This window comes from Psammomys obesus, unplaced genomic scaffold, assembly GCF_907164565.1.
Source record: "Psammomys obesus unplaced genomic scaffold, mPsaObe1.curated_primary_1811, whole genome shotgun sequence".
Taxonomy (NCBI): domain Eukaryota; kingdom Metazoa; phylum Chordata; class Mammalia; order Rodentia; family Muridae; genus Psammomys; species Psammomys obesus.
Genome location: NW_026585895.1, coordinates 41,914,382 through 41,940,446, shown reverse-complemented (window position 1 = coordinate 41,940,446; position 26,065 = coordinate 41,914,382). Strand labels below are relative to the sequence as shown.

The window sequence follows — 26,065 nt, the reverse complement described above, 5'->3', positions numbered from 1 at the left end:
AAAAAATTATTTCTCATCTGGTTTTCACCATATAAAATAAACTTATTTAGTTTATCACAACATTGCAAATTATATAATTATGTTATAGTTGTATTTTTTTTTGTTTTAATCAGCCTTCTACAGTAGAGGGTGATTTTCTTAGTAAAGTATCATTGCTCAGATATCACATATAACAAACAGTGCTAGAATGTCAAAGCAAACGTAAGGAGGAAATAAGATACACTTAAAATGTGCAACTAAAGCACAAATATCATATATAAATAAATTGTTAAAAATGGTCATAATTCCTACATAGTAGAGAGGTTTTTTTGCAAAGAGAATTAATATTAAGTAAATCTACTGAATATATATGATTAAAGTTGTCAGGAATGATCTTCATAATAACAATAATGAGCTCATGCCAACTCTTGTTATTTTGTGGAAATGTGGTATAGAGTCCACTTTGGGAGAACTTCAAAACAAGATAATAAGATTAATAAATACTTTCTCTTTTTATCAAAGTTAAAGGTCATGGCACTCTTCTGGCCACAGTGAAATTCAAAGGTGAACCTTAAAGCAATTGAAACTGTATTTCTCTTCATTGTATCTGTGAACTTTTCCCCCTGTTTTAGGCATGATGATTGGCATACTCAGGAAGAAAAATAATCTGAAAATATGTTATTTTTCTCTACATAGGAATTGATGAAGCAATGGGAAAAATCCACATGTGCTATGTAAGTCCCAGCGCCCCTAAATCTCACTCAATAAAAATAGAAACATGACTATTTACCTCACATCATAAAATTTGTATGAAGATATTTTTGTATTGTTAAAATTTGACAAATTATGTCATTTAAAGAATTTATTAATTCTCTAAATAAATTTTTCTCTGAACTTTAAGTGCACAGCATTAGCACAAATTCTCTACTTTACAGCTACTGTTTGGTTCCTAACATCATTTCTAAGTGTATTTGAACATAGCAGTATTTCAAAGTGCAAATCAATGCCTGCAGTCTTAGATATTTATTCTATTTAATTTCCATCAAAGCCCTTTGCATCTGTCAATGTCTCATGATATTTGTATGTAAAATTATCTCATGTATTCATAAGAATTCCTGATTTTAATGGTATGCTTTGAAAATCTGTTCTTTTCAATCTGAATTTTTCCCTCAGTTTTGATTATTATCTTCTGAACTTCATGCCTCCTTCTCCTTTGGTGTTTCAAGTAGCCCTTATTCTGTAGTTAGACGCTTCACTACATTCGTGGTTCCAGCTACTGAAGAGTGTAAGTCATAAGGTATAGCACAATGAAAGAACATGGATCCCAGTGGCTCAGAAAGAGTGGCACTGTTAGAACGTGTAGCCTTGTTGTAATAGATGTGACCTTGTTAAACGAAGTGTGTTTCGTTCTCTTCCTGCTGCAGGCTGATCAGGAGGTAGCCCTCTCGGCAGCCTCTCCAGCTCCATGTCGGTCCGCTTGCTACCATTCTTCCTGCAATGATGATAATGGACTGAACCTCTAAACTGTAAGCCAGCCCCAATTAGATGTTTTCCTTTATGAGAGTTGCCATGGTCACGGGTGTCTCATCGCATTAAAAAAACAATATACAATAACTAAGACGGAAGTATTGTTTGAGGCCAGCAGTTTCAGATTAACATGAGCAACATCGGCAGACCGATAAAATGTACTTGTGACCAATTTGTGATTCCAATACAGCATAAATATGTGCTAACAGACGTTTGTTTGTTTTGAGTCAGGTTTTCATACAGTACATCAGGTAGGTCTTGAATTTACTATGAGGTGCAATTTAATACTATTAATTAACTCTTTGTAATTAATTAAGTGCTAGTATGGATGTTATGCAGGGGTTTTGGAATTCAACTTTCCAGGGCTGAAATCTAGGCCCCTGCTTTCCATCACAGGTTTGAGTTCTCTCATGAGGGCACAAGCATCCTCCCTGCAAGGTGGAATGATGCCCATGAATCCAGTCCAGGCTTAGCTCTACCTACTTTCCTTTAGAGCTGTTTACATTTTAAATGTTTAGCCTCTCTCATTCCCAGTTTTCTTTCCTCCTTTCCATGTTTCCTTCCTTTTTTTTCTTTTGCTGTTTCTCAAAGCAAATTAAACACTATAAAACATTAAAAAGAAAGTCTTTAGGTTCCTTTACAAATTAAGCCTATAACAAATTTTAATATAATCTGAATTTAATATGAGTAACGTTGTGACTGTTATGAACATAAAATGTACAGATTATATCAGCCTGCTAGTATTAATATAATCACATTAATTTTCATATGTTGATATGATCTTTTTATAGTATGATTGGAATTTTTGGTTTGTGTTCTCATTTAAAAAAATCTTAGGCATAAGTTACTCTGGTGATTTAATGGGATGACTCTCTACGACTATCTTGGCATGAAAAAAGAGAAGTAAGTTATTTTTCTACATTATTACAATATGAAGAGATTTTTTTCTCTCTAAACTAATATGGTTGGTAAAGCACAAGAGCAAATCTTTCATTAGGAATGCACAAAGCTACTGTGGAATCAAGTACTACATTGAAGGTAGATTGCATAATTTTATCCATTTGTTTAATTTTGAAACGTAAGTAGGAAATAAAACTTTGTTGGTATAAACATGTGACACTTGGATTATTAAGCCAGTAGACATCTAAGAAAAGTCCACGAGTAGACAGTAAAATGTTGAATAGGTAAGTAACGGTTACACAACTTTCTGTTTCTTTGTCATGTAAACATTTTTATATTAAAAACCAAAAATTTGTTGCCACATCAAAAAAAAAAAAAAAAAAAACAGGATCACATCAAACGTACATATGAATATATGCATGATATACATTTTTATATTCAAATTACTTTTTAGGACTGAAGCTATGGATGAATAGTAAAGAGTGCTTTCTGCTCTTCCTGAATACTTATGTTTTGTTCCAAGCACTCTCATGGCAGACACTCAAACATCTGTAGCTGCAGTGCTAGGAGATCAGATGTCCTCTTCCGGTCTGTACAGGTATCATTATACATGATACCCAAATATGCAGACAAAACACTCATACATATAGAACAAAAAATTTTTAAAAATTAAAATATTTTAACACATAATGATAATTTTTTATGTATTATTGAGGTAACATGATATATCCATACTTGTAAAGACTGTAATTTTATATAAGGTTAAATGCATCTATCTTCTCAAGTGCTTATTATTTCTGTCTTTAAAAATACTTGAGAGGAAGATCCACTGGAGATGATGGCAAGGAAGGAAAGGAGGCTGCAGAAGTGGTCTGCTACAGACCTGAAGGTGAAACAGGGAGAACTGAATTTGAAGGAGAGGACACAGATTTAAGTATCTCTGCCTTGGCTACTTGATTCCTGGGCCAGCACAGCAAGAAGTTTCAGAGGGAATGCCTGCTGCTGCTGGGGTCTGGGATAATGGGATGAGTAGGAGAAAGGAAAGTGAGAGAAAAAAAAAAGCCTACATTGATCTTCTAAATCCAGAGAGGATGGGGACAACCCACGTGGTTTGGTAGAGAGCTGAGGAAGAGTCTAGGGGATTGGATTTAGATGAGAGGAGGGAGTTGTGAAGAAATTAATGTGAAAATTTTCAAAATTCTGTTTTATACTATTAGAAAATAAGTAATATACTAATGTTATCTATCATCTAAACATTAATCCCTTCTTTTTTATTTTTCATTATTTTTTTATTTACTTACTTATTTTACTTATTACAATTTATTCACTTTGTATCCCCACTGCAGCCCCCTCCACCTCTCCTTCCAGCCCCACCCACCCTTCCTCTTTTCCCACTATGCATTTTCTCTAGTCCCCTGATGGAGAGGACCTCCTCCCCTTCTCTCTGACCCTAGCTTATCAGTTCTCCTCAGGGCTGGCTGCATCATCTTTCTCTGTGGCCTGGCAAGGCTGCATACCTTAGGGGCAGGTGATCAAAGAACAAGCCACTGAGTTCATGTCAGAGACAGATCCTGTACCCCTAACTAGGGAAACCACTTGGAAACTCAGCAGCCTATGGGCTTCCTCTGAACAGGGGGTCTACGTTGTCATGATGCATGGTACTTGGTTGGAGTATCAGTCTCTGCAGGCCCACCTGGGCCCACGTCTTTTTGGCTATGTTGTTTTCCTTGTGGCGTTCCTGTCTTCGTAAGCAAGATCAGGGTACAATCTGGAGTTTAAGCTTGCTCAGGAAAACATGATGTGCTTCTTGGCATTGTGTGCATTCCTGGCATCTTGATGAACATACCCAAAGGTAAAACAAGTTACATACAGTTGCATGGGATTATAAAGGACATGTATTTATGTGACAGGCTGTCTTTAGTTTTTCTGCTCTGAATAACATGCACATTCCATGTTTTATGTTTTCAAAAACAAACAGTAACATGGAACAATCTGAAGTGTGGATACCGCAGGCTGCTAATGTTCACCTGTTCATACCCTTCTGGAAATGTGAGTTTGTTTGGAATTACTCTGAATATCCTTTGAACTCTGCTTGGATCTTCCCTATATAGCACCTGGTCCGCACTGAAGAAGGATTGCTTCCCCTAAAAGCCAGAACTCTGGAGCCCATGATCCAGGTTCCCTTCTGTAAGGCAATGGATGTGAGCAATCAGGCCTTAAACAGGCCTGGAAATACAGAGTGATAATTTCTACTTTTGTGAAATCATTACAGAAAAGAACCCCTGATCTTCCTTCCAAAACCATAGCTTGCCGTTATGCTCCCCACTGTAATGCACATGGATTAACCTCTAAAATGGAAAGCAAGCTCCCAGTTAACTACATTCTTTTATAAGAGTTGCCTTGGTCATGCGGTCTCTTCACAGCAATGGAGGAGTGACCAAGACAATGTCCCTTCCTAATTTATCTCAAGAAAATTATCAGGCACACCAAGATTTATATATAAATACATTTCACTAAGAAGTACTTATCAGCACCATGCTCTAACCAGATGGGCTAAGCAGAGCCCAGGGGGTCCTGCAGAGAGTGATGCACCAGCTTAGGACCATGCATGGAGAGGACTTAGACCCCCTGCTCAGATGTGGCCAATTTTCAGCTTAGTCTCCATGTGGATCTCCTGAGTGAGGTGAGCAGGGGCTGCCTCTATCATGAACTTAGTTGACTGCTCTCTGATCACTCACCCCTGGTGATGCAGCCTTGTCAGGTCACAGAGGAAAAGGATCCAGGCAATTTGACTTAAGAAGCTATGGGCAGATAGCAATAGTGGAGAACTCCCCGTTTCAGTGGAGTAGGGGAAGGGGATGGGGAAAGAGGGAGGGAGGGTGAGACTAGGGGAACTCGAGGGAAAGGGCTTCAATTGGGATATATAATGAGTAAATTGTGAAGATAAAAAAGAAGTGTCATCATTGTGATAATAAACAATAATGATTATTCTATCATAAAAAAAAATCCGTTCCTCCGACATCTTTTTGAACAATAGACTCAGAAGGACTCCTAACTTTCCTCTTCTCCCATAGATTTTCAGAGAGGGAGAAAGAAGGATCCCTAAAAGCAAGATAGTGGATGACTAATAACAGTGTTTGGAGAAGACAAAACAAAATGAATGAAATTAACTTCTCTTCATAAGATAATACATAAAATCTGTCTCATCCTTCCTTTTGAGAATACAATAAAAGCTCTAGAATATTCAGAAAATACAGTACAATAGTCTTAAAAATGACAAAGTGGCTCAAATACATGATAAAATAAACCATTCTACTCTTTCTGACATGAACTGTCAACTTTGCTGACAAGTAACAAATGCTGTGACATAAGCATAAAGCAATGCAAGCGTTTAGTCCTAAACTCTGTAGTAAAGCACAGTAGTTATGACACAAGGAGAATGTGTGTTAATGGTTGGGAGTGAGAGAGTAAATCACACACAACACCTCAGAGACGTGGAAAGGAGTAAGTCACAGAAATGTAAAGGTGTCATGGAATATAAGCAGGGTTCAAAGGCCAATTTCCCAGAAATATGCTCCCTGTCCAAAGGCAACACTAAGAAGAGTGGTTGATTTTCTCATAAAATATGGATCATAACATACAGATGTGGGTGTTATGAACACAACAAAAATAGCAAGATGCAAGGATAGAACTTTGTGGAAAACCATGGTTCCCCTATCACAAATGCCTATACAAATTTAGTCTAGATTAAAAAAAAAATACTGAAGAGAGAGACTGAGAAACAAAGACAGAGACAGAGTGTTTGGAAGTGTCTGTTGGGGGGATAAATTAGAGCTTTAGCTTTGGTTTGAAATATAAAACTACGGCATAAAACTTCACAGAGCTATATTGTTTTGACCATGTGGGGAATTGTTTTTGCCATGGGCAGGAAGCAATAACACACAATGTGGGAAGTGTCCTGGAATTATATTGAAAAATGATCAATATCTAAATTTCCCATAATATATACCAATCATTATCATTTGAAGATATTTTCAAGAGTGTTCTTTGTGCATGTACATACAAGATATATGTATATGTGTATGCATTCCTGAAGATGTTTGTATGTGGCATACATTTTATTTCATTTTTTACAGTCTTATGTATTAAATTCTTTGCGTTTGCATATGCTAGGAAAATACTCCATCACAGAGTATATTCAAACCCTTAAACTTTCAAAGACTTTGCTATGCTCTCTGTGCTGTTTTCAGCTGCTGTATAACCCAGAATGGCCATATCCTCAAATGCTTTCTTACATACATACATGAACAAAAGAAACTAAACCATTTTGTCATTCATAAGGCATTAGCAATTCAAAGGTACATTTCCATCTCCTATTCTTGGGTATATGTAGGGTTCTTACATATCTACATACAATCTGGTATATTATTTTTAGCTCTGTTGGTTTGAGATGGTGATGTGCACTTTTAAACCTAGTACTCACATACTGAGGCAGGGAACTAACAGATCTATGACTAGTTTAAGCTCAAAGGTATCACTCTATCTCACGAAATTCATTTGTTCCTAAAAATTAATACTTAGCTCTTTAGTTCCTCTATAACATTAAAAATATTTTTTTGCTATTCTTGATTAGTTCTGCTCTATTAAGAAGCTTGTTTTTTAAGTGCTTTCATAGATATGTTAGAGAAATTTTGAAAGATATCTATCTGGAGCTGACTTTGACCCAATTCTAAGGCAACATCCTAACAATACTATCAGAACTACATCTAGATGCTTCAGGCCACACAAATTGGATTGTCTTGGTGAATGGTTAGCCCAAACCATGCAGCTAATAGCACAAAGCATTAACTTGTACAAAATTAAAGGGAACTGGTTTCACAGGCTTCTAACTTTGACTTCATAGTACCAACTATTAAGTGTTGATCTTAGAAAATTAGTACATATCAAGCTATTTACATACAGATGTTATTCCAGAAAACGACACCAAAAATATTATAGGAAGCCGAAAGTGGTGGCTCACACTTCTAATGCCATCACTTGGGAAGTTAAGGTAAAAAGAATGTCATTAGTTCAAGGCCAGCCTATGTTAAATGCTGAGTTCCAGCCAAGCCTGGCTTACAGACTAAGACCCTGTCCCCCATCCCCACTCCTCCCCCCAAAACAAAGAAGTACACTTTGTAAATGAAAGACATGCTAACGAGTATTGACATGTTGGTTGGGACCAGTAGGGTATGAAAAGTTAACTAGATGAAACAGCTGAATGATCATGGTTTTGGCGAGCCACTTGAGCAAGGGCAGTGAGGTGCAGCATGCGGCTTTTTTACAGAGGCTGTAGGTGCATGCTATGTGTGTATGGAATGGCACATGTGGAATAGAGGACACAGAGAAAGCCCAAACTTGTGGATGGCTGAAAGAACGATGGGTATTGTTATGACTTAATACCATGGAGAGAGGTCCATGTAACATGCTAAGCCTGGATCTCGTATAAGTATGACTAAATCTATGGGAAACTCTTAGACTCAGGGAGGCATGGAAAACTTGCTGTTGAATTCTATAATTTTTCATTTATGTGGCTGGAGAGATAGTTCAGTAGCTAACACCAGCTTCCAGAAGACCACTTTCAGAGGACCAGGGTTGATTCCCAGAATCTACATGGTGGCTTACAATCATCTTGAACTCCTCTTTCAGGGAATCCACTACCCTTTTTTGGCCTCTGTAGATATCAGCCTTGGATGTGGTACACATACAAAACATGAAATAAAATATAAAATTTTAAATATAATCTTTATTAATATTTTAATGTATAATAAAATGGACTTAATAATTATCAAAATAACATTATGGAAAATTTAAAAATATAGTTTTAACATTTTTTATAGTCTACTTTAAAACTGGAAAAACTTTCTCCAAGCAAATGTAAAAATATACTATGTTTTATCCCTTTTCTCTTCTTTGCCATTTTTTTTTTGTTACGCACAAAGCAATAAATGAAAGTGGCTATCTAGAGACAAAAGTGAAGGCTTTCAACCAACAGATATGTTCCCTAAATTGAAGGATATAGCAATAAAATTTCTAGGTAGAAAAAGTGAGCTGTCACCTTCATAAGATCTGAATACTTTATTGACTTTCCAACTGTGTGTATTAGTCTCATACAATTCAAATAGTTTTTTTTTTTTTTCTCCATGAGGAAATGAAAAATGATATGCCACTGAAACTAAAGCAAGCACCAGATTGAGTCTCTGGTAGCAGCTTTTGTTTGCTATAAAGGTTTTAGATGAAATAGTACATATGTTTTCCCTGAAGATTAGAATCACTGCCATTAGAGATGAGGCTGAAATCCTCTTTCCTAAATATTTCCCCACATAAGATTTGTTTGTTAGAAAGATACTTGAGGACCTGTGTAGCACTTTAGGTATATTGTTTTGTATTGTATAGGACTATAGGTGCTATTAAGCTCTACTTACATTTAGTTCCATGTTAGAACTATAGAAATTATAACTATGCTAAAATACCTAAGATTTATTTGACTTTTCATATACTAAGAACTTCCTTCCAAGGAGCCATGAACATGAGAGCAAATCCGATCTTCTTTTCCTACTACTGTAGCACTTAAAAACAGGGCTTCAATAAGAACAATATTCTTAATGGCTCAGTATTTCACATTGTAAAAATATGTTTCTCTGGTCTTATATTCTTTTTTCCTTCATTGAATTCCTAAACTAAACAATGAGGAGGAAATCTTGGCTGTTCCTTACAGCCTCACCTTAAAGTTCCCCGCCTTTTGTGGATTCTCTCTGTATAAGGGCTTCAAACACTTCTCTCAACAGATGCCTTTCCCAATACAGTGAGATACATATAATGCGCATCTTTGTGGGACTGAAACTGCTCCTGGATAAACTTCTCCGGTTTGTATTTCTTCTCAGTTAATCTTCGCAGCAGCAAATACCTCTCATACAGTGTTTTCAGCATCCTTGCCCAGTGGTATTTTGCCCTCAATAACCTGTTCTGTGGCTTCCATGTCAAGTCTACTTTAAACATGCTACACTTTCCTCACCTTTTCAGCTCTCTGTCACTTCTAAAACTCCTACAATTTTTGTTTCAAAATATCATTAACACCTAAAAGGCCTTAGACTCCCTCATTTGGATTTATGAATTAATCCTTATTCAGCTGTTTTTACATGGCACTTTCATCATTTTTCTACTGTAACAATTAATGAACTATTTTATTTTTTCTTAAAAGCCACTCATCTATCAAAATGAATTTTAGGTTCTTCAGCATTATATATTGGGATGTTTACAGTACAGAGGAAGCGATACAGCTCAGAGTTCCCAAATGGGGCATGGGTGGTCAGGCTTGTGCGACCACAGTGTGTCACCCTGAACAGGGAACAGCAGTTAGACAATATAAGAGTGCAGATAAAATGTGGGGATTACACAGTCTACTTCTGAGTCAGGTTTTATGACTGTTAAGCTATCTAAATTGACAAATGTTTTACCCATTGGTTATTTATATTTGTTTAATGACTTATTGGGCAAATGAAAATATGACTTTCTCTTATGTGTTAACTGAAGTGTGCATCATATTTACTATAATTACTTCTTCTGCTTACTAAAAAAAAAAAATGAAGGGAATAGAAAAGTCCAAGTGCAGACCCAACTTCCTTAAGGACAAGTAGATACAGAGATATGGCTATATAAAAATAAAAGACAGACCCTAAGCTCTTGTATTTACTACATTTTCCACCTGAGTTTACCAGCTACTCTGATTATTAGTCCCTGGTGCTGGCTGCTTAAAATTAAATATTACCGTGGGCTGCTGCAGCCATTTGAGTATCTTACTGTGGTGACATAAGGAATTCTTGCACAGGAAGTAATCTGGGTATGTGTTTATGATAAAGAGTCAAGCCAGGGCTCCTATGGTGTGCAGACTTTGCCCAGGAGTAGTGGAACACTGACAGCATAAAGCAAGGCTTATTTTGGGGACAGAGATTACAGAAATGATAAAACTAACCTAAAATGAGTCTCCCATTATCTTTTGGCCAACGATTACTCTGAACTCAGTAACTGAAGAATCACTTTTTGTCTATTCTTCCCTCTATGCAAACACAGAATTAAGCATTTTCTCCCTGAAGTGGCACCAAAACTTTTATTTTAGGGCCCCTGATATTCAGAACATCCCCTTTTGGTTTAAAAGGGACTACGTTTATAAAAAAAAAAAGCTTTCTCCATTTTTTAGGCTTCTGACTCACAACCCTAACAGCTTATTGCAGCAAAATAGCTGAGGTTTGGTAATGAAATGCTGGAATTTTAACGTGACTGTGATTTTTGCTTTTATTAGGCAGGCTGACCCCACTTCCAGCAAGGATGCTCTAACGTGGCAATCAGAACTGCTGATTTTAACACTGAGTATTAAGAAACAAAATGATATCAGAAGGACTAGATCCAGAGCTTCTTGAGAAGCCAGATGCTCCAGTGCCTAAAGGTGAGAGTGAAAGAGCCATAGAGGAGAGTTCAGATAGTGAATCCTCTTTCAGTGACTAAGCTGGATTATAAGAAGAATCACATAGCTATGTGGAGGGCTCTGCCTACATTCTGTGAAAGAGCCTAGACTCCAGCTCTTGGTGATAAAATCACCCCGTGGCCACCTACCCCAACCTTCCTCTGTTTAAAAAAATAACAATAATAAAGCATTTATAACCTTCAAAAAAAGAGAAAGAAAGAAAAGAAACACATCAGATATGGGTTATCCCTACAGCTCTAGTCCACATGGCAAAAGTAAAATCTACTGTGATAAGTCCAAAGGTGATCCTGGAATGAGAAAATAGGAATTTGCCTTCCATGGATACCCAAGTCACCACAAGTTGAATAAAGGAAGAATGATGTAAACTATAAAGAAATTAAGTTTCTTGAAATGTTTGGCATGCATTATTTCTTTTATTAGCAAGCTGTACAGTTTCCAACATAAATTTAGGAAACAAACAGTATATTATCCAGTCAGTTTTTCAAATAAAAATGTCTAACCTAAAAAAAAAATGACTATTCCAAATATAAAGCAGCTGTTTCTGTCCTTCTTGGATACGTGTTGTTATGAAGCAGGATAAGCAGCTTTTTCATCACATGCTATATTTCTACACACTCTAGCAGTCTGCGGTATACACAGTTATCTGTGAGCAAAGCACAGGTTAATTACATGTGACAGAGATGAGCCCTGAGATTAAGTATACACCGTGAAATGTATGTGGATGTGCATGATTGAAACCAATGGACTGTGGCCTGAAATGATGTCATAGGAAGCGCGGCGGTAAGTGGAAGGTTAAACCTACTTGCATCTCGGCTCATTAAACGCGGTTAAAGTGCAAATCCCCTCATTCTGACAGTAGTGATCACAAGGGTTCTCTTTCTGGTCACAGCGCTGACTTTTAAACCCCACAGAGCATCTGCAGAATTTTAGTAAAATACAACTGAATAAAGCGTCTGACTTTTTTTTTTGCCATATATGCTTAAATTTATGTTATACATAGAGAGTAACATAAGAGGAAAATCTTCCCAGGAATGCTTGCCTCCCTCAAATACACACTGGATACATGTTCCTCTAATGAGTTGTGGAACGGGATGCTGATTGGATTGATGTGTGGCCACCATCCCCTTACGCAGTTAGAACAAAACTCAATGCATTGACCACATCAGTGAAAACAGCTTTAGGTGGTCTGCTGAAGAAAATCAGCAGGCTGAGAAGAGGAAAATATTAAATTACAGATTTTATAGGAACATTGAGAATCTCTGCTTTCCCTGGGTCTTTAGCAACCCAGCTGTACATAATGTACTCTGAAAGAGCCGAGGGCTTAATTGGTTTATATCATGTCATACTCTGAACCTGATAGAAACATCAAATAGCATTATATATTTGAAAACAGGAAGGTCTTTTAAAAAGGATAGCTCTAAGTACTGAGGAATTCACAGACACACACACACACACACACACACACACACACACACACACATCTGTTTGTTTCACATAGCTAATAGGGTTACTAAAACCAGAAGTTTTCCCAGCATTTCCAAGCTGAAAAACTATGAATGTCTGAAATGATGTGATGCTAGGAACTGAATGAGGTACTCTTCATGAGGTCTTTAACGAACTGATGAGAAAGTAATTAGGTAGCTCACAAGCCAATGAGATGTTCATGGCGTACTCACTTAAGAAGTATAGTCCCAGAAATGAAAACATTGCAAGAGAGACTGCCTACATGCAGTCCTGTCTCAAGTTACCCACATCAGTAGATACTCACACACACACAGGTACACTAGTCTCAGGGTCCAGCTGGCATGTGCCACCATTGTAACAGTAGCCATCACATAATTGACAGCTAGAGGCAATCTTTCCATTAGTGCAGCTGCAGCAAATACAGGAAAAAGAGAAAACATTGTTACCAGCATTAGTGGTGTTGAGGGATGACACAAAATACCTGCAGACTAGAATGTGAATCATCTCAGAACATTATAGTGTCTGCCTAAATCTAATTTTAGATTTAGGCAGTAGATTATTGGAGGCAAACTTTTATTTATTATAATAATGGATTATTTTGATATTTTGCTAATTTTCAACCCCTTTGATCAAAATGCAAAGCAGCTAAACACACATTTAGAAAATACCCTTGTTTATTATTTACATGTTAAAAGCGCATTATGAATTTCTTTTTCAGTTAACTAGGACTTGGTAACATCAGTGTGAGTTATATGCTGCACTACAGAAGTACTACACTAATTTGTTCTCCCTCTAGTGTTTTCTAGAGAGAAATGTTGGGATTACAACTGTTTTTTAAGTACATGTATTTGTTCATATTATGGAGGAACATGTATTTGTACAATTGTATATGCATTTATGTTGTGTATATCGAGGTCAGAGAACAACATTGTGTTTCATCCTCAGGAACACTATCCACCTCTTTCAAGACAGGAATTCATTGGCCCTGAAGGTTAAAAATTACACAAACTGGTTAGGCAGTAATCCCAAGGAATTATCTTGGTTCTGCTTCAGCATTTGGGAAATGTCAGGTGGCCATGTGGTCTTAGGTTTGAAAAAATGGTTGAGCAGATGAAGGTAAGATGATGACCCAAGCACATGACTAGCAACTCTCACAAGTGGTCCACTGGCCTCCATGTACATAATGTGACATTAATGTACCCCACACATTTTGTACATGCATACAATTAAATGTAATTGAAAATAAGTAAAGTTAGTTCAAATGTGAAATACATATTAAACCCAATGCCAAACATTTTGTTTTGTTTTGTTTTGTTTTGTTATGTTTTGTTCAAGGTGTTACTCTGAAGACCACACTGGCCTAGAATTTTATGTTAAGTCCTACTTCCTTACTGTATTGAATGCAGAACATACAGATATGAGCTACTATATCTTCAAATTTTTTATTGTCAAAATAGAGCTAGTCAGTGAAAATCTAAAACTAAGAGTGCAGGAGTAATACAGGTTGTTCTTGAAAACTGTACCTTAGAGGCTAATTACATGTCTGAGATGAGAACAGATACTATCTCCCTTCATGGGAAAATGGTATGAGAAAAAAACCACACTGATTTATATTTTAAACAAACAACTGTATTGTTCATGGAATAACCCTGAGAAAATGGGGGAAAGAAGTATACCTGTGTTCAAGATTACTAGAGAATCTGATGTTCTTCATGAAGTGCTGTAAGACAGCTGTACACATGTTGCCTTAGAGTGGATCGTAATTTCATGCTGGTGTTTGTCAAAATCTGATAGCAAAATCAGTTCTTTCATAAGTCCCGACATGACCATGATAATGAAATCAGGCTTCAGGTCCATTAACAATTCATAACTTTCCATGATGAATGATTTTTGTAAAACACCCTTTCCTAACTCTAGACATGATCTTGATGATAAAGTCAGAATGCAGTTTCAGTAACTGGTCGTTTTATATTCCTTAAGGTATATAACTATTGCAGTACATGCCTTTTAGGGAATTTCCTAATGACATTAAGATGCCTGAAAAATGATAGGTTATTAACCCTGGTGTCCACAATTGCATTATTATGTGTATGTTCACCTGTGTTTCTGTAGGTTGTATGGCTGCTGATAATGTACTAGCTGCATTAACTTCGGTCAGTGTTAAAATTTGAAGATAGTTCTAAAGAGTATATATATATATATATATATATATATATATATATATATATAATGATATGGATATTTAAGTCTCAACATTTTTTATTTTCTTCTTTTTCTCCTCCAATTATTAAGAGAAACACTATTATTTTGATTATATTCACCACAGAATAACAGAACTTTTTCAAGGATCTAATCTAAAATTGTGTTTTTAGCTCATAGAACCCTGACTAGGTTCCATCCAATTGAGTTGTTGCCCAACGGGGTCCCATGGAAATCCTCGACCCATGCAGACTGTTTCCAAGGCAACAGATTGCTCTCCACAGACTAACAGCAAGGCCCCATTGCTGAAGATAACACCCACACATCTCGTCAAACATGAAGCGTTTGATCTGGTGTCTACATAGAACATTTATGCTTATCTTCTAACGTCTTGGGTACGGGAAAGTACACTGCAGGCAACCAAAATATAACACAAACACCAACCAAGTCATGTAACCTTTGATCCACATTCTGTCCTGCCTGCACAATATGCTAGTGGGAGTAACCAGCCAATATCTGATTTGACTTATGGAGCCTGCCATGAGATCACACCAAATTCTGCACTTCTTAGGTGACTAAGAAGCGGAGACTAGCCCAGAGACCTAAGTTAAAACAAATTACTACTGATCAAATGAATAAATGAGTAAATAAATAAAAATTAAAAAGTAATCTGGGTGTCCGTGTCTTGGGAGGCAGAGGCAGGAAAATCTCTATGATTTCAATGTCAACTTGTTATTCAGAGCAATTTTCAGGGCAGCCAAGGCTACACAGAGAAATCGAGTCTCAAAATAAATAAATAAATGATAAATAAAATTTAAAAATAAAATAAATAAATAAATAAATAAAAGTAAAATTAATAAGATTAAAAGATGACTTCTAATTATCTTCTGCTCTACTCATAGATCACTACCTAACTTCCATCTTCACCACCTGGGAACAAATAAAGAGACCCACAGCCAGACATTATGAAGAAAGTGAGACACTGGAATACATGGCTCTTAGTGGGAGGTCTTCATCAAATCCCTCCCCTCAAAGGTCAGAGATCATGTAAAGAATAGAGTTGAAAAATTGTAGAAGCCAGAGGGGATGGAGAACACCAGGATAACTAGGCCCTCTAAATCAAGTGAGCAAGGCTCGTATGAATTTGTATCGCTGATGCAACAGGGCCTTCACTAGTCTGAAACAGGGTCCACAGTGCATATATATTACAGCTTTCAGTTTAGTATTTTTATGCGACTTCTGAATGTGTGAACAAGTGGGTCTTTGATTCTTGTGACTTCTCTTGGGGCTCTTTTCCTCCTGTTGATTTACAGGGTACAACTTTGATGTGATGGTTTTGTTTTATCTTATTATATCTTATTTTGTTTAAAACAAAAAAGCTAAAATACAAAAAACAAAAAGAAAAAACTCCATCTACAAACTGAAGTCAAGTTCTTTCATAATTAAGAATTGTTGAATTTTTCATAGACACGAGACATGGAAGATACATGTGAAGATTCATTTTGATTTTATGTACTTATTGAAGAAATATCGGTTATATTTTAATTACTTTACTTATAAAGAGTATACTTTTAAATTATCCAAATTGCTAGGTTTAGCATATATCATTCATAAAGATAACACACAGCACATTTACAGTAAATTCTAAAGTGAGAATGAATAAAACAAGTAAATAAATAAAACTTGTCGACATTGCCTATAATAAAACTTTATTGGATCTTGTTTGCCAGAGTGACGTAACTCATCTTACAACCCCTAAGTTCCCAGTGGCAGGGATCCTTTATGGCATACTGTTCTGTCTTTTTCTCTCATTCATTACATTCCTAACCAAAGTCAATGACAGAATCCAGTCCTATACAGACCCTGCTTTTAGAGGGTTGTTCAATGTACTTTGGCATGAACACTGACCTTCCACCTCATGGGAAGAATTTGTTTCATGATACAAACTGAAGAGCATGAGCCTCAGCTCCTCATTTCTGCTCTCATTTACTTAGTCCCATTTACTTATAGACAAATTAAAAAAAAAAAAAGCAACAAGAAAAGAAATATCTTAGTGCTTATGTCCATTGGAGGTATATGTTACTTCTCCCTGAAAAAGATCAACTAAACCCAATAAAATAAAATTATAATCTCAAAAGAGAAGATATTTAATCAGGAAAAAAAATCACAAAATTTCAGTCTACTCACTGTGGCTCTTAAAGAGAAATAACTAAAAGCCTATGCTAACATTCCACATGCTTACAGCTGTCATCTAAGCATCCAATAGGCTCTGGGTAAGGAGTTCAGAAGACAATTTTTGGGAGTTGCTTCTCTCCTTCTAACACGCAGGTGGGGCGACTGAACTCATATGATCAGACTTGTCCTACAATTTTATGTATTTCCTTACCTCACCTTATTGACTGTAACAATTACTCGTGTGCACTGCCATGTCTTGAAACTTTTTATTGTCAAAATAGAACTACTTAATAAAAATCTAAAACTAAATAAAACGTAAAATAAATAATATGTGAAAATACAGGTGGTTCTAGGATTACCTACTGAGCCATGTCACTGGTTTTGCATACCAAGGTGACCTTGGACTTGTGAGCTAGCACCCTGAGATCTTTTAGTTACCTATTATTGCCTTTTTCTTTCATCTTGATCTCTTCTGTGTCTCCTGCCACCACCATTCATCCTATTCCTCCTCTTTGTCTCCCTCTTCCTTTTTCTCCTCCTCCTCTGATCTTTCTTCCACTCCTCCCCTTCCTCTTCTTCTGTTGCTATGAATTAAACCATTGGCAAACCATAGGCAAACATTGTCCTATCCTTAGTTCTACATAGATGTTTCTGAATATATTTCTGCTATTGCTTACTTCTTGAGTATATTTTATATCTGGAGTAATCTCAAAATACCATTGGTGGTCATGTAAATCGGGTATTTGCATAGGTATTAAAGAGTGAGCTTAATTGAACTTCATTTCTAGCTTTACAAAGCAAACTGATGGACATGCAAAATTTTAGAATAAGAAAATTACAGTGATTTCACAGTTTATTTCTGAACCTTGTGTCTTTGATTTAGAGGCTTCATAAATCAAGTCAGATGTTTACTTACTTGCAAACTATATCTTCACTGTCTTCATTTATTATACAGTGTCCCCCATGGCATCGCAGACATTTGTCAACCTCACATTTCGGTCCTTCGTAGCGTGTTGGACAGACACATTCAACACTTCCATCATTCCCAATGGTACATGATTCTGAATTCACACAATAGTGGTGGCACACATCTAGGAAAAAGGAAGAACCAAACATTTAAATGATGCTATGAGATATTTTTTTTCTTTCTTATAAGTGATACTATTTTGCTCAATATGGAAAAGTCATACATAATAGGGAAAAGAAATTTTAAAATCAGCTTGTATAATATACAAAAGAGACTTCTCTGATAATACCATGATTCCTCTCTCTGTCTCTGTTTCTAAGCCGGGTTCCATTTCATCCTTCTAGGCAGGTTAAGTTTTATACTGATGCAATGCAATGTTAGTTGATAAGCTCTCTATTTTTTTTACTTGAAAACTTAAGATTTCTCAGCTTTCCTTCCAATGAGTAGTGCAAGCCCATGAGCAGAATGCTTGAGATTTCCTTAGAAGCCAATCACTGTTGCCCTTCTTTCCTCTGTCTATTCTTAGAGCTATAGAACGTTTTGTGAGCATATAAAGAAAAAAAAAAAAAAAACCCTGAGTGCAAATTTGGCTGATGCTTCATGGGTTGAAAGTGACAGAGAAATCTTATCTTCCTCAGTTCTCCTATGTGACATTAAACAACCCTACCGCCAAGTGAAACCTTCCCTTCTAACCCAAGCTTTCAGTTCAGAAGATCATTCTTATCAAGCATTAAAGACAGGTTTCTTTATAACAAAGGAATAATTCCCTCAAGCGTTCCCTCTTGAACACTCATAGTTCATCAAAGGGATACTTGAACATTAAACTATTAACATACATTCACAAGCATTGTGCTTCAGTGACTTGAAAAGCAAGTAGCTCTGTATGTGTTCATATATGAATGTAACACAGCTTTCAAAATTTGAAATATTTAAACTCATAGTAAAAAGAAAAAAAAACTTTAAAAAATTAACTAAATTTACGCCAGGGTTTGTATTTGGAGGCAGCAATTTTCTTTTAGCTATTTAACTGTTATGTAATGTCAAATGAGATTAACTGAGATTAAAAACATAATTTACAAACTGTAACCTGCTAAAGGACAATGATGGTGGGTGAGGAAAATTAAAATACCATTTGTAATTTTCATGTTTATATGCTTGCCTAGTCCTTTATTAAATTAGGGAGAATATAAAGTTAGTGACAGGCTTGTTTCGTATTAATGAAAGTTTGTTTTAAGTGCACTTACTTTTGCTGTTGTGCTATTCTAAATATCTGTGTTTAGATTCATTATTTAAGCCCATCAGCCTGTGTTTAAGATGAGTGTAAGGAGTGTTGTATTTTCAAAATGTTAGAGGCTTGGAATTCCAAACACTAAACGGGTACTGGCATCTTTATACTGTGGAGTAGTTTGTGGCTGCACAGTGCCTACAACACATGATCTGCTTGTGCTTTATGGTGGGGTGTGGGAATCATATCAAATGCCATGATAGCCACCTGGAATAATCATCGGCCAGTGAAGAATCTCTGAAGACCTGTATCAAATAGTTTTTAGAAACATATTGTGAGAAAACCCTGTTAGCCATCACCATAAGTGTTTTAGTTTCATTTGCTGGCATGACTTCTGCAGTCCTCTAGGAATCTTTGCAAGGTCATCCTAATAGGTTTCCTAACAGGCTTCTGTGCTATATACTTCATCAAAACCACATGTAGGACGTACAGGCTGTGAATCCCTGCCATTGATTCTTTAAGCTTGTCAGTATAGAATAAGGCTCCAATCATTTCTGCGGTATTCAGTGAGAATTTGGAAAGTGGAGAATAAAAGGAATAAAGGTACAGAGTTTTAGGGGCTAGTCAAAGGCCTAACGAAAAAGTGTAAATACCTGAAAAAATTAGTAAATTGCATTCTTGTGATTTCAAGATTTTTTGTATATATATTATAATTCACTAAAAAAAAAAAAAAAAGTGTTTTCTTTGCTTAAAAACAAGTGAGCTGAAATTGGCTGGAGGGAGATTCTAGTTCACTTACCAACGAGGGTAAGAACTTGTTTTTTCCATTGAAGACTTTTAATGATCCAGTTTTTATGTCTTAAAAGTAGTGATCTATTGCTGCCTACGAGTGGTATAGTTGGATCTTGAGGAAGCGCTATTCCTAGTTGTCTGAGAAAGTGCCAGATTGCTTTCCAGAGTGGTTGTACAAGTTTACATTCCCACCATCAGTGGAGGAGGGTTGCCCTTTCTCCACAACCTCTCCAGCATGTGTTGTCTCTTGAGTTTTTCATCTTGGCCATTCTGATGGGTGTAAGGTGAAATCTCAGGGTCGTTTTGATTTGCATTTCCCTGATGGCTAATGAGGTTGAGCATTTCTTTTAGTGTTTCTTTGCCATTCGATATTCCTCTATTGAGAATTCTCTGTTTAGCTCTGTTCCCCATTTTTTAATTGGATTACTTGGTTTGCTGCTTTTTGGCTTCTTTAGTTCTTTATATATACTAGATATTAGTCCTCTGTCAGATATAGGGTTGGCAAAAGAGGCTCAAGTACATGATAAGGACATTTGCTCAACCATGTTTGTAGCAGCCTTATTTGTAATAGCCAGAAGCTGGAAACAGCCCAGATGCCCCTCAGTGGAGGAATGGATGCACAAATTCTGGTACATCTACACAATGAAATATTACTCAGCAATAAAAAAAAAAAACAAGGAAATCATGAAATTTGCGGGTAAATAGTGGGATCTGGAAAAGATCATCCTGAGTGAGCTATCCCAGAAGCTGAAAGATGCACACAGTATATACTCACTCATATAGACATGTATTATAGATAAACCTACTAAAATCTGTATACCTAAAGATAGTAATAAAGAGGAGGACTCTTGCTATAATGCTCAATTCCTTTCCAAAAAGGCAAAAAGGATGGACATCAGAAGAAGGAGAAAAGAGGGAACAAGTCAGGAGCCTGATACAGAGGACTTCTGAAAGGCTCTGCCCTGCAGACTATCAATGCAGATGCTGAGACTTATGGGCAACCTTTGGGCAGAGTGCAGGGAATCTTAGGAAAAAAAGTGGGAAACAGTAAGATCTGGAAAGGACAGGAACTCCACAAGGAGAGCAACAGAACCAAAAAATCTGAGCACAGGGGTCTTTCCTTAGACTGATACTCCAACCAAGGACTATGCATGGAGATAACCTAAGACCCCTGCACAGATGTAGCCCATGGCAATTCAGTATACAAGTGGGTTCCACTGTAATAGGAACATGGAACTGTCTCTGACATGAACGGATTGGCCTGCTCTTTAATTACCTCCCCCTGAGGGGGAAGCAGCCTTATCAGGCCACAGAAGAAGACAATGCAGCCACTCCTGATGAGACCTAATTGACTAGGATCAGAAGGAAGGAAAAGAAGACCTCTCCTATCAGTGGACTTAGGGAGGGGCATACATGCAGAGGGTGGAGGAAAGGAGGGATTGGGACGGGAGGAGGGAGGGAACCACAGGGGGGATACACAGTGAATAAAGTATAATTAAAGAATAAAAAAAAGTGGTGCCCTATCCTTTAATGTTATGTGCCCTTGTCCAGGTTTGTCATATGTACCTCATACCCTGCAGATGATCGGTTTCACAATATAAAATAGAATCTAAAAAATGTCAGAAAAGTGCTTGTTCATGTTCAATTTTTTGAATAAACAGATATATGAATAACAGGTTAGTAAAGAACTCCAAGTTGCATTTTACTAAGTTAACCATTTTCTCCTTCTAAAACAGGCATACTCTTGGACTTTTCTTGGAGATATTCGAAACACAGGTCTTGCATGCCAAAGTGAGGAGGCATTCAGAACAAGGTTGATCCGCACAGTCTGGCTGATGAGCTCTTCATGGGGTCTGTCTTTTGAAAGTCTTATATGTTCTGTTTTGATTGAGGATTACGACTTCTGAGAACTGCATTCTCTTCATCTTGGTTACCACTCCTTCCATAGCATGTGGAGAAACTGAGTTGAATTTCATTACCCACAGCATGTGGCTCACATACAGCCGTAAATGTAGCTCCAGGGCTAAACGGTGCCTCTGGCCCCTGTAGGCACTTGCTGCCATGTGCACACATACATAAAATGTAACCAAAATAAATATTAACCAAAGTATGCTCCTTCCAAGATGAACTTTAAAACAGGCAAGGAAGCTAATCAATCTCTAATTTCTTCAAATCACATATAAGAGGCAATTAAGAGAATTCACTACTTTCCGTATACAAAAATTTTTAAATTATTTTATTTTTCAAAATACATATAATTTTTCTGAGAATTTTATATGTATTTTGACCATATATATCCTCTTCTTCTAATTCTTTCCAGATTACTTCTTCCTTCATTTAAAATCAGTATTTTTATAACTTAAGGACAATTTTCTTATACAAAATGCATTGATATTTTCTCTATGCATTATCATTTGTTTGACCCTATTTTTGCAAAAGTCTCATAGCTTTCTATCTTTTTATATGTCATCATTGACAAGTTAGATGTTACTAAACATTAAATAGTAGGAAAATCAGAATGAAGTGGTAATAATTCCTCCCAAAGCAGGACATGTCATGCTAACTGTGCTTGACTGACACGGGCACACAGACAACAAGGATTTCCTTTTATTTTGATTAGACCCATGCATATATGCACTTTTAGCAGAGTTTCCCTCACGAACTAACCTTTCTTTCTAATTTTAAACAGTATAATAATAGCTATTGTTAGGAAAGTAATTTTAAATAATAATCTAATAAAGACATTTCATGTATTCACATGTTTGTGGATCTATAATACATATAAAACCTCATATAAAGCACATATATATGACATTATAATAGAACTGAAAGTACTTAAAATAACAAAGGAGATGAACTGGAGGAGGTTTGGGAAAGGGGAGCAGAGAAATTTAGTTTGAATATGCTCAAATACAGCATGAGTCAGTGCTGACCTAGGCATGCACAGCATACATCTACAGACTATTGCTAAGAAAGTGTTTTACTTCCTACAAAACAGTCTATCAAATAAATTTAATCACTTTACTAACCTGAAAGAGACATTTGAGATATACGCATATATAGGAAAAAATAACACAACACAAGTAACCTTTGCTAAGGAAACAGTTAAAAACATGTCACAAATACTCTGATGACGGCTACCTCAATGAAACACAATTTTGTAACCTAAACAACAATGAAGAATATATATAATTAAAGACTATTGATATTGTAATTAGGTAAATTATAGATTAAATGCTAAAAAATGTACCATTTTCTGTAATAGAATGAAATAACGTTTAAGAAAAATAATTATTGCAGTATGTTTCCATCTTTATTCCTTCTCAAATTTTCTTGATCAGAAAGCCAAGATAAGTAAAATGTCTTGAATGAATGTATGTGTATAATATGTGTTGGTGGTTATATTTAGTTATTTACTAATGATCTATTTGCATTGTATTATTGAAATATAAAATTTAAGTAGAAGAAAACAAAAAAGAAACAATATAGATTTAAAGAGGAATATAAAGAAATTCAGTACGATTAATGGGGTCCTAGAAAGACAGTAATTGCTATTTCTGGGAATACTAAATTATACAACCACATAAATATACACTATTGTACTATTTCATAGAATTTTGATATAACCTCTAAATCATAATGCCTGATATGGGCTTTTAAATTCATAATTTGATAAGCATTTGATAGTTGAGGCTTCATATAATGTGCCCTTAACCCTCACTATTATTCCACTGAGCAAGGGTTAACAACTTAATTCTCCAGATCACCTGATGGACAAAGGTTTCCAATTGCTTCCCAGTATGTATAAAATGTAGAAGAATTCCCAGGTGTGCCAACAACGGTATTCTATAAACTTTAAATGAATATTTAAGACAGGATGACATGAGAAAAAGAAAAAAAATGTCCTAAATTCGAGTGACTTGGAGACTACATTCAGATCTTTGCTACCCTACCAACATGACATCACCAGGCACTACAATCATCTGTGATCCCAGGCACAGATGCTAATCTCAGAAAAGATTGCATCGTGAACCATCCTTTACCTCCCAATTTTCCACAGTACTCCATTGACATCATCAAAGTTGTTTTGAGTAAAATGATGCCTGCACTGATTCTTATGGTTAAACATTCATGCTTAAATCCTTTCTACATGTTAAACTGAAGTACAGCCTAATTTTTAAAGGGCATAAAAGGATCATAATTGAATTAATGACAGAATGGAAATTTGAAAACACATAGGAATATGTCCTGAAAAGAAATGTTATATTAGTTATTATATCATGTATTTTCTCTGAAAGAAATATTCATAATTATTTACAACAAATCTATGGTTCTTTGTCCATTGTACACAAATAAAAAGTAGTATGCTATGTTATGGCTATCTTAAGCCCTAGCAACAATTGAAGTACAAAGGATTTCATGTAGCAGACCAAAGCTACTTGTATGACTCCACTAAAACCTAGGTTATGGGCTTAGTGACACATAAAATTCTCATACTAGAGACACAGATCAGGGTCATTCTCAGACTCCCAATTCATCTCAAGTTACACATTGGCTGTCTATCTATTAAGTTTAAACATGAAATAAATGTTTCACCATTTAGGTGGTTGATCTGTTTATTATCGATCATACTCAACTCCAGATCCATTTATCTACATTCAAACACAAAACAACAGCTAAAAAATCACAAAGCAAGACATTCTAAAATCATTACTATATGTATAGATGATTTGGGTTGGAAACATTTGGAAAGTTCTCTGGTAATATACTGAGATAAATAAGCACATTAACAAAAGTAAGATGGCCTTTCCTTCTCTAGAGATACATATATTAAGCAAGACATCCGGATGTTTAGAAAGATGATAAAATAACTTGAATGAGGTTCCTTATACTTCTGGAAGTAGTCTCTTTAAAAAATTAAAGCATTAATTAGAAAAAAAAACAGAATTAGAAATATTGGAATTTTCTCACTTTTATTTTCTTCCAACGTCTTGTAGAGCTTGACAATTAAACATATTACATAGTGCTAAATATATCTTCCTGTGTCAAATGTGGGTTTAATAAATAAATGGCAAGCATTTATTCATCTTAGTTAAGCACTAACTAGAGAAAACGAATGCTTATCTGACTAGTCTGAGGCATCCTTCTCCTCAGGGATTATATCAAAATCAGCATTTTGTTAATTATTACAAAAATATTATGCACATAAAATACTTCCATATACAAAATAAAACCAATTGAAGAAAAAAGATCAACCAGGCACAATGGTGCATGCCTTTAATCCCAGAACTCAAAGAGGCAGAAATCTGTGAATTCTATGAATTCTTTGAATTCTGTGAAATCTGTGATTTCAAGCCCAGCCTAATCTACAAAGAAAGTTCCAGGAAAGCCAAGGCTGTTACACAGATAAACTTTGTCTCAAAAATACCTAGAAAATGAGTCTGAGCATATGTTTTGATACTTTGCTGGGTAGATACTTTGAGAGGCCCTCAGTGGTAGGCTCCTGTCCTCATCCCTGTTTTCTCCCTATTCCAATGTCCATCCCATTTGTCTTTCTGAATGAAGATTGATCATCTTACCCAAGGTCCTCCTTCTTGATTAGCTTCTTTAGGTGTACAAATTTTAGTATGCTTATCCTCTATTATAGGTCTAATATCCACTTTTAAGTGAGTATATACCATGTGTGTCTTTCTGCTTCAGAGATACCTCACTGAGGATGATCTTTTCTAGATCCTACCATTTGCCTACAAAATTCATGATTTCTTTGTTTTTAATTGCTGAGTAGTATTCTACTGTGTAAATGTACCACAATTTCTGTATCCATTATTCAACTGAGGGACATCTGGGTTGTTTTCAGCTTCTGGCTATTACAAATAAAGCTGCTATGAACATGGTCTACCCAGCAGAGTATCAAAACATATGCTGAGACTCAAAGCCAAACTTTGAACAGAGTGCAGGGCATTTTATGAAAGAAGGGGGAGATAGGAAGACCTGGAGGGGACAGGAGCACCACAAGGAGAGCAACAGAACAAAAAAAAAATCTGGGCACAGGGGTCTTTCCTGAGACTGATACTCCAACCAAGGACCATGGATGGAGTTAACCTAGAACCCCTACACAGATGTAGCCCATGGCAGGTCAGTGTCCAAGTGGGTTCCATAGTAATGGGAACAGGGACTCTTTCTGACATGAACTCATGGGCTGGCTCTTACTTCACCTCTACTTGAAGGTGGAGCAGCCTAACCAGTCCACAGAAGAAGACAATGAAGCCAGTCCTGATGAGACTTGATAGACTAGGGTAAGATGGAAGGGGAGGAG

The 26,065-nt window shown here is 36.2% G+C and overlaps 1 protein-coding gene across 1 annotated transcript in view; it reads right to left on the bottom strand.

Moving 5' to 3' along the window:
* Positions 1-26,065, bottom strand: part of Lrp1b (LDL receptor related protein 1B) — a 2,073,786-nt gene that overhangs the window by 16,260 nt on the left and 2,031,461 nt on the right. The window contains exons 84-85 of the mRNA XM_055599725.1: positions 17,682-17,856; positions 12,696-12,800 (exon numbers count right to left, since the gene is read on the bottom strand). Coding sequence (XP_055455700.1) covers positions 12,696-12,800; positions 17,682-17,856 — 280 coding nt within the window. The remainder of the gene's footprint in view (positions 1-12,695; positions 12,801-17,681; positions 17,857-26,065) is intronic.